A 9,240-nucleotide genomic window follows, 5' to 3' on the forward strand; every position below is an offset into this window, starting at 1 on the left:
CATGGCAGAATTACACCTCTCCAGGTCTGTGAAGACAGCAAAGAGCAGGTTTTCCTCATCAGACATATAATTAAATGTTATTTCTACATCAAATGTGCATTATAATAATGTAATGAATCAGATTTTTATGGGCAAGGATTTAAATAGCACTTCTATTGGAGGTCATGAAACCTTTTTTTAAACTGCAATACCTGCTCTGCTCAAAAGGGGGAGCTATCAGTAAAATCACCACATGTGGTGAAGCACACAAAAAGTAATGCATGCTGGATATGAGAATCAATGGGGTTAACAAAAATGGTTTTGAAACTTTATATTTAAACTGCAATACCTGCTCTGCTCAAGAGGGGGAGCTATCAGTAAAAGCATCACATGTGGTGGAGCACACAAAAAGTAATGTATGTTGGATATGAGAACCAATGGGGTTAACAAATTAGAAGGCAGAAAATGGTTTATTTATATTTTAAATGCAATACCTGCTCTGCTCAAGAGGGGGAGCTATCAGTAAAAGCATCACATGTGGTGGAGCACACAAAAAGTAATGTATGTTGGATATGAGAACCAACGGGGTTAATAAATTAGAGGGCAGAAATAATGGTTTCATAATGAAATGGAAAACTAATTACGATAAAGGGATTGATAAAGGGATTTGTTTCAGAATAAATAATGAATGAAAAACCGACAGTGTGAGATAGTAAAAGATAAAAACGACCAGAAGGGAGATTTCCAAATGTAGGCCTATATCTTTAATGCAACAGATTTGTAAAGTCTTCAATGCAACATCATTGTAAAGTCGTAAGGGAAAGGTTTGTTGACAAAGAGAAGTCCTTGTAAAGAAATTTCACAGTCACTTGTGGCTGATGCATAAACCACCGTAAGATAACCTTGCTTAGCACTACTCAGTATTTCAGTGTTCACAATAATAACAGAGAACCGGACCACCGACAATAGTTTATATATACTGTGAAATCTGTATTGATTGAAAACAACCGTACACACGCATGAAACATTTTTCGGTGTACAAACAAATCCAAATCTTGGTTTGATTTTACATGCACTAAAATATAAAAAAATAGACATTTGTATTGCTTTCTGTACAAACATATATATACACACACACATACATTATATATATATATAAATATGAAGTAAAAAACATAATAATGAAAAGGCAGGTACACAATCACATTGTGTTCACGTTTGTACAAAAAGACGGAAAAATCTTCAAAATCTCAAATTTTTAAGTAAACGATACTAAAGAAACGTTTTCACATGCGACTCGATCAAGGCTACAGCGGTGAACGATCTCCCGCTCTCCTTCTCTAAATGATTATTTCACTCGACGCGAAAGAGTAAGAATGAGAGGGGGGGATGTTCTTTCACAGATTGTTGTTGTTGTTCAGCTCTGGCGTACGTCCAGAAGTAGTTTGTTAATTTCGGCAACCAGTTCGCTAGCGTCGACAACTTCGTGTCTCGTGTCATTGCGTTTTCCCTGCCGCTGACTGAGCACGCTCTCCAAGTCGTCCTCTTCGTAGTTCTCCGGAATCTCCTCCATCGCCGGCAGCCATTTTAAATGCGCCTGCGATGCCGCGTGATTGGTCGAGCCGTGTCCGCTCGTCACAGCGCCGCCGGGATTCTGAAAGTGTGTATTGGCCGCCCAGGCGGCCACGCCCTGCGGGTAGGCGGGGCCAGTAGAACCCGACGCCTTACCCGGCAGAAAGCCCTTTCTTATCTCCATGGCAACGGAGGAAGAGGGCAGAGCAGCGGATTCGTCAGTCTCTCTGACCTCGGTGTAAGAAGGTGGTAGGAGACGTTGGAAGACGTTGTTCATTTCCGTCAGCAGAGAGCTGCCGTATTCGTCCTCGTGGTCTTTACCGAAAGTCGAAAAGCTCCTCTTGGCCGAGTCGATGGACTGCTGGTCGTCCTCTATGACTTGAGGCTTGCTCTCCTCTCCGGGGATGTACATGTTAACGCGGTAATCTGAAGACGCCTGGGAGGGCATCCAGCACTGGTCAGAGTGACCCAACACACGACACTCCTCTGTACACAATTTCATTACTGCTGAGGGAGAAAGAAAGACATTACTTAGTGAGTTATTTAGAGTAAAATAGGAACATTCATCAAAACACAAGCTAGATCTCTTTAATGTCTCATTTGTTTCTTCAAGACTGCGTCTTGGTCTTCTTCGTCTCCTCTAGAGTTAAAGGTGCAGTGTGTAGATTTTAGCGGCATCTAGCAGTGAGATTGTGAATTGCAATCAACGGCTCAGTCCACCGTTCACCGAAACGCATAGAGAAGCTACCGTAGCTACCACAGGACAAACATGTTGTTGTTTAAGACAAAATATAAAAGTGATAAAATGCACTCTATAGAGAAGTTTGTCCATTTAGGGCTACTGTAGAAACATGGCAGCACAAAATGGCGACTTCAATGTAAAGGAAACTGCAGTGTATAACACATAACAGTTCATTAAGTAAGGTCTTTATACACCACTAATAATATAGTTATGTAGATTATATTGCATTTCTGTCAAGAGATCCTTCAAAATGTTACACACTGCACCTTTAAATAAGGGATTTTAAGAATGCAACTGTTGGTTTTTAGATTTGTCAAGATCCCAAAGTCTAAAATTTCAATGAAAGTCCAAATTACTTTAGGCTATCCAGATTTTATGGCCCTATATTCCACCATACAAAAGAGCAACCAATGAGCAATGACATTTTCTTCTGGGTTCATATAATTGTAAATTGCGGTGCTTTCATACCCGAAATGCACCTGAAAATTAAGTAAAAAGCCTTCGACTTGTGCGGCGTTTGCCTGCAATCATGTTATTTTTCTAACCACCACCTTTTGCCATGTCAGTGTTTAATCAATCACTTTTTTTCTTAAGCTTAAGACACTGTATGTGCGTGTGTGGTGGATTGGACTGTTATTTCCCTGTATTCATTCTCTTTAGAGTGACAGCTCTGTGCTTTCAAAATCTGAACTGAAGAAAATTCACAATAATTGCTTTCACAATGCAGTTAAACCCCCCTTACACACATACACACACACATTTTTCTCTCCCCAGAGGGCCGCTATTTCAGCCTTGCTCTTCTTCTTTTATAGTAAAAAAGAAAGCAACCTGTGAGCATCGATTAGAGTTTCACCTTTTCTTCACTAAAGCCGTTTATTGTCAATTTTTGTCTTTTCCATTTCTGCTTTCTGTTATCCCCTCTTTTTCAGACCCTCTCTCGTTTTAAAACCCAGCCATATCTGATTCGTGTGAGGCAACGTTGGCAAAGTAATGAATGATAATCTAGCTTAACAAAGGATGTCAGCCAATGACAAACTCTCTCTCTCTCTCTTCTCACAGCTCCTCGGCCCCTCCCCAACCCACCGACCTCCAAAATCCTTTCTCATGCCTTGCGTGCATTTTCTCATTCTCTACTCTTGCTTTGTTTCCTCTTGTATTCTTTTTGTTTCTCTCATCTCCTTTTTCTTATATTCTCTAAAGAAAGTTTTATTGCTCAGGTTGCTCTTTAAAATCGAAGAAGGCTTACTGAATAGTCCATTTAGTATCAATAGTGCTTCTCTTAAAGGGATAGTTCATCCAAAAATGAAAATTCTGTCATCATTTTCTCACTTCCATAAAAACCTGTATACATTTTTTGTTCTGGTGAACACGAAGGAAGATATTTTGATGAATGTTTGTAACCAAACCAATCGCAGGCCCCATTGACTTCCATAGTAGAAAAGAAGAATACTATGGACGTGAATGAAAAACTATTTACTCACCCTTCAATTGATAGAAACCTATATACATTTCTTTGTTTTGCTAAGCACAAAGGAGGATATTTTAAGCAGTGTTTGTAACCAAATCGCTTTTGGGCACCATTGACTTCCATAGTATTTTTCTTTCCTACTATGGAAGTCATTGGTGCCCCTGTTTCCTGCTTGATTACAAATATCTTCCTTTGTGTTCAGCAAAACAAAGAAATTGTTTATATACAAGTTTGTAAAAACTTAAGTGTGAGTAAATAAAGACAGCGTTTTCATTTTTGGGTGAACTATCCCTTTAAAACTATTTTAGAGAAAAAAGTCAATAGGCTTTATGCCCAGCTGCACTACTTCCTGAACTTTACCCAGCTCCTTGTTTCCTGTCTGCCATTATTGGACAAACTGATTAATCCAGGTGTGCCTGACCTCAGTAGTCACAACAACAATAATCAGACACACCTGGATTAATCAGTTTGTCCAATAATGGAAGACAGGAAACAAGGAGCTGGCTGAAGTTCAGGAAGTAGTGCAGCTGGGCATAAAGTCTATTGTTGGCTTACAGGAAGAGTATAACCAATGTGGATATCATGACAGATTGAAATCATAACATCGTTGATGGGTTCACATTTGAATCTGACCATTTGTTTTCTATCAAACTGCCATGTAGGAGAAACGATGGACACATTAACAAGATCTCAACCGTGATTGTTCTTTCTTATAGGAAGTCAAGGCAGAAATCAAACCATGAGAGCAACCAGCCATTTAATTTATATCTTGATAGCGCCCATTTGCAATGCAATGGAACTAAGTAAGTCATCATAAACAGTGTGTTACATATGCATCATAAACTGTCAACGAGCAATGTGCTCAATGCAATCATCCTGATGAATGTCATGATTCAGGGTGATAAAAAGATGCTCACGGTGCACGAGACAACAAAAAGACCGGTCGGAGATCATTTCTCACCAGGGTGGAGACGGTGGTGTCCATCGGTGTGGAAGAGGTCTCCGAAGCCGTCGCCTAGCAACCGGTCGATGGGCGAATCGCGGCCCATCTCGCAGTCGCTGTCGCCCGCATCACTGTCGCCACGCCCGCTATCTTTCAAACTGAACTTATCCATGTCCTGGAGGGCGTACCTGCGCAAACATTCACACGAAACTTCACGGTTACAGGTTGTATGGTAGATTGTTATTAAAAACGATGCGTTTCAATGTTTGTTTACAATACATACATAAACCTTACTATTTAAAAAAAAGTCACATTCATTCAAACATATAGCAAGACAGAAAACATATATTTTGTGCTTAATTATATAAATTCTAACCTAATCCACGCAAAGTTTTTACAATCATCTCTTTGTATTGCATACTGTATTGTTTCTGAACATGCATATGCAAAGCACATGCCCCACCCATCATGTGTACCAGACAGGCAAAAATCATTTGAATTGGTACAAACTGCAAGTATATTTAGCTGTAGTGTATACAATGACCTATTGTTTTTGGGTGTGCTGCATCACACACCCAAAAATGACTCTTAAAATGTTTAATTCATATGAGCAGATGCATGCAGGACAAAAAGGCAAAAGCATGCACAAATGTTTCTAAATCATCGACGTGACATTGAAAATGTGTCATTATATGGAACAATGGTCGCAACAGTATGCACAGGATAAAATGACATGATCCCAGAACAAAACGCAGATGAGAGGAAAGAAAAAAAATGGCACAGAAAGCAAGCTATGACCTCATGTGAGGAGCAGTCCAATCAGGATCTGCGAACGTGGGTGACCACGGCAACAGGGAAGTTCTGTCCTATTCTACCACAAACATTTTAGGATACCTATCATCCAATCCGATCGAACCAGCACCAGACAACAGGTTAAGTATCACTACCCATCTACTCCACTATATAATGGAGAGCACATCTTGCCCATATAAGGAGTTAGAGTTTTGAGCTTAGTATTTGTTAGTTGGTTGTAAGTTTACCTGTAGCTGCGAGAGTATTTGTTCCCTCTGAAGCTTGGCCGCGGCTGATACTGACCCTGATGGAGCATTGAAAGGAGCTGTGAGACTTGCTATAGCAAAAACAGATGACATAAATAAAAATAAATACTGATGGAAGACGACACCCATTCGCACACACACATACACGCACAAATGAACAAAGTGAATAAAGTGTTAGCACAGGAACACCACACAATGACATGAATGTTATGTTGACATAGATGGATGTTGACATAGATATGTTGAGAATAAGTTTTAACATAATTATGACTGTGAACCTGTGCATATTTTACCTCCACGGGGGGCGTGGCATGTGAAAGTTCCAGGGCGAAGCTCTCAGGAATGTGATTGGAGGAGATAGTGACCAAGCTGTTCAGCGATTGGCGGCTGTGCTGGCTCTGTCGACTGCCCATGTGGGCCCGTTCGGGTCCGGGCGAGGAAGTGGGCGAGCGATGGTGCGCCCGTATTGGGAGTGTCCCATTGATGGTGGGTACCAGGGTGATGTCGCCTTTGTGAATCTGTCGTGAGGGCTTTTTAGGGTGCTGTTGGTATGTGGACTCAGCCACCCTGCAGTTGTAAGAGCGAGTGTCCTTCTTTTCCCGTGAGCAGCGGAGGGCAAAGGCCACCATGATGATCAGCAGGATGCCACAGATTGCGCCAAGTGAGATGATGATGATCATGGAAATATCCAGAGGGTTGTCTTCTGTCCCACCACCTGTCAGATGGGGGTTCATGTGGTTCTCAATGTTTTCATAAAGGGAAACCCTCAGCAGGGCTCTGGTGCTGAGCGGTTCTGCTCCATGATCCTGTACTTGTATGGTCAGTTCCACATGGTCCACTGGAACCTCCTGCATGCTGACGTTAGTGCGAATTTCACATGTTTTAGCGTCTATGTTGAAGTAACCTCCATCGTTGCCCCCTATGAAGGAACACGAAAGGTCACCGTTGGCACCGGAGTCGCGGTCTATCGCCCCGACGATCGTCACCATGTCGCCAGCCTCTGCATATTTAGAAATTGGAACGTCAGCTGTGTGGTTCCACAGTTGTGGCATCATAATGACCGGCCTGTTATCGTTCTGGTCCAACACGGTCAACGCTACAGTCACATTGCTAAGAAGCGGAGGGCTTCCGGTATCCCGGGCCTGGACCAGAAAGGAGATCTGACTTACGTCTTCCCGATCAAAAGTACGCAATGCATAGATGTCTCCGTTGGAGGGGTCAATGGTGACATAAGTGGAGATGGAACTACCATGGACCACGCTTTCAACTATGGAGTAGCTCACTTGGCCATTTGGGCCCAGGTCTGGATCCGAGGCCCGCACAGAGGACAGAAATTCTCCGGGCGGGTTGTTCTCCGCCTTTGAAATCTCATATCTGGTCTTCTCAAATCTTGGTGCGTTGTCGTTTTCATCCTGAACCTGCACGGTGAAGTGTTTCATGGTAGATAGACTTGGAGAGCCTTTGTCTTCTGCAATAACTGTCAAACTGTACTCTGACCTCTTCTCTCTGTCCAAGGTGACGTTAGTGAGGATCATGTAGTTCTTCTCATATGTCTTATGCAACCTGAAATGACCCTGGCCGTGAAGTCGACACTCCACCTCACCGTTCAACCCAGAGTCCAGGTCATCTACCCTCACCAGAGCCACAAATGTATCTACAGGAGCCGTCTCTGATATATAAGCTATTTCTTCGTTGCCTGTAGACATCATGTTGATACTGATGTCTGGTTTGTTGTCATTCACATCCACCACTTTGATTATGACCTTACAGTGCGCAGGCATAGAGTTAGGGCCCATATCCTGAGCTTGAACATCTATGTCATATGAATTTGTGGTTTCAAAGTCCACTTTCCTTGTTAGAGTTAAGTGACCGGTATCAGAATTAATTCTAAATGTCTCTAAGATTTTGGGGGAGACGTGGCTGCTAAAAGAGTATATGATTTTTCCATTGGTCCCTTCATCTGGGTCAGTGGCATTTAAATCAAGGAGCAGAGTGCCAACAGGTGAATTTTCAAGCAAATTGATCACATAAGATGGCTTTTCAAATACCGGATTGTTGTCATTCGAGTCAGCTATGCTTATTTTGAGAAGCGTTGATCCGAATTTTGGGGGAACGCCCCTGTCTGAGGCAGTGAGTTGGAGTTCATAGCTCGCTCGCATCTCCCTGTCCAATTCTTTAAGCACTACGAGCTCCGCGTACTTCGCGCCATCGGTTCTGGTTAGGATCTCAATCTTAAAGAAGTCAGACGAGGTCAGAGAGTACGTGTTTAAAGAGTTTTCCCCGACGTCTGGATCGGTGGCGCTGTCAAGGGGAATGCGCGTCCCCACGGCTGCGGTCTCTGATATCTCTATGGGAATGACGGGGCGCGCAAACTGTGGCGCATTGTCGTTAATGTCCAAAATTTCCACTTCAATGTGAAACAGCTGTAGGTGTTCAGTGGGGAGGGTGAGAACGTCAAATTCGATAGTGCAGTTGAGGTTCTTCTCGCACAGTTTCTCGCGGTCTATTTTGGTCCTGATGCTGATCTCACCGTCCTGGTCGCGCACGGAGAGCAGAGATGCGCTGCCTCGCTGCATGGCTCTGAAGCGTAACGATACTGAACTCGGAAGTTTCGATAAATCATCAGCAACATCATCTCTGAGTCTCGTAATCACTGTACCGACCCTCTGCTCTTCGTACACCTGGTATTTCAAGGTTTTAGCCGAGGCGTGACGCGCCAGTACCACAAGCACAGCAAGTTTGAGAAAAGTGGCACAACAGAACGTGCCCTTGCTTGTATCCATGTTGCGTGTCCAAAAATCTCTAGCAGACACACACACGAAAAGATAAACTCCTAAAATTATTATCGCTTCCTTTGTCGAGCTGCCTCTATCCTTTGTGTTGTTATCGTTTCAAAAACATCTCATGCGCCCATTCCAAAAATTCCAGTTCCAGTTAAAATGTCCTAAAACGAAGAGATCTTGAGTGACGAAAAATGAAACGAGCACATGGGTTAAAAACAAAACCACATATCCCCCTGTCACTAAGCAGAAATCTGTTGCGCGTATCAAGAGACTGGAAGCGCAACCTCCGTCTGGAGAGCCTGTGTGCGCGTATCTGTCTCCCGCTGTCTAAAGACACTATTTGACTGACTAACCCAAAATAGCAAAACCCCTTTTTGAGCCACGTCTTTAGACAAAACCTTTCTCCTAAATCACGCGCTACCCTTCTCTTTGCGACTGACCAGTCAACACAGAGCCACTATAGATCCTAATTAAATGAAGGGGAGAAAGGAAGTGGATAACTCCGCCCTTTAGGGTCTCCCCCCGTCCCCCTCTCTCTCTCCCTCTCTCTCCCAAGCGCGCTTTAACAAAGGATAAGCATAATTTAGGAATAGCTGAACTTTCACTTTAAATATATGATCATTTTATATGTTATTCTATATGCTGTGTGCATTTTTCATTATGATGTACTTAATGTCTTTTTCATTGTTATTTTA

The 9,240-nt window shown here is 42.7% G+C and overlaps 1 protein-coding gene across 4 annotated transcripts; it reads right to left on the reverse strand.

Annotated features, from left to right (window-relative positions):
- Positions 1 to 738: 738 nt before the first annotated feature.
- Positions 739 to 9,022, reverse strand: pcdh18a (protocadherin 18a). 4 transcript variants are annotated; one of them, XM_065254418.2, is made up of 4 exons: positions 6,056 to 9,022; positions 5,745 to 5,800; positions 4,723 to 4,892; positions 739 to 2,055 (listed from the first exon to the last, which is right to left on the reverse strand). In XM_065254418.2, the coding sequence occupies exons 1-4, from the start codon at positions 8,543 to 8,545 to the stop codon at positions 1,397 to 1,399; spliced, it is 3,375 nt and encodes a 1,124-aa protein (XP_065110490.1). In that variant the 5' UTR covers positions 8,546 to 9,022; the 3' UTR covers positions 739 to 1,396. The 4 variants fall into 4 exon arrangements, with proteins under 4 accessions (XP_065110490.1, XP_065110489.1, XP_065110488.1 ...); XM_065254417.2 differs by having other exon boundaries at positions 739 to 2,058; XM_065254416.2 differs by having other exon boundaries at positions 5,745 to 5,833.
- Positions 9,023 to 9,240: the final 218 nt, after the last annotated feature.

Source organism: Paramisgurnus dabryanus, chromosome 4, assembly GCF_030506205.2.
Source record: "Paramisgurnus dabryanus chromosome 4, PD_genome_1.1, whole genome shotgun sequence".
NCBI lineage: Eukaryota > Metazoa > Chordata > Actinopteri > Cypriniformes > Cobitidae > Paramisgurnus > Paramisgurnus dabryanus.

Excerpts from the sequence above, each read along its gene's own strand:
- pcdh18a (XM_065254414.2), bottom strand. The coding sequence starts at position 8,545 with ATGGATACAAGCAAGGGCACGTTCTGTTGTGCCACTTTTCTCAAACTT. Across the intron at positions 5,834-6,055 it reads ATGCCACGCCCCCCGTGGAG|CAAGTCTCACAGCTCCTTTC; the intron begins GTAAAATATGCA and ends TTTTTGCTATAG. Across the intron at positions 2,059-4,722 it reads ACACCACCGTCTCCACCCTG|CAGTAATGAAATTGTGTACA; the intron begins GTGAGAAATGAT and ends TTTCTCCCTCAG.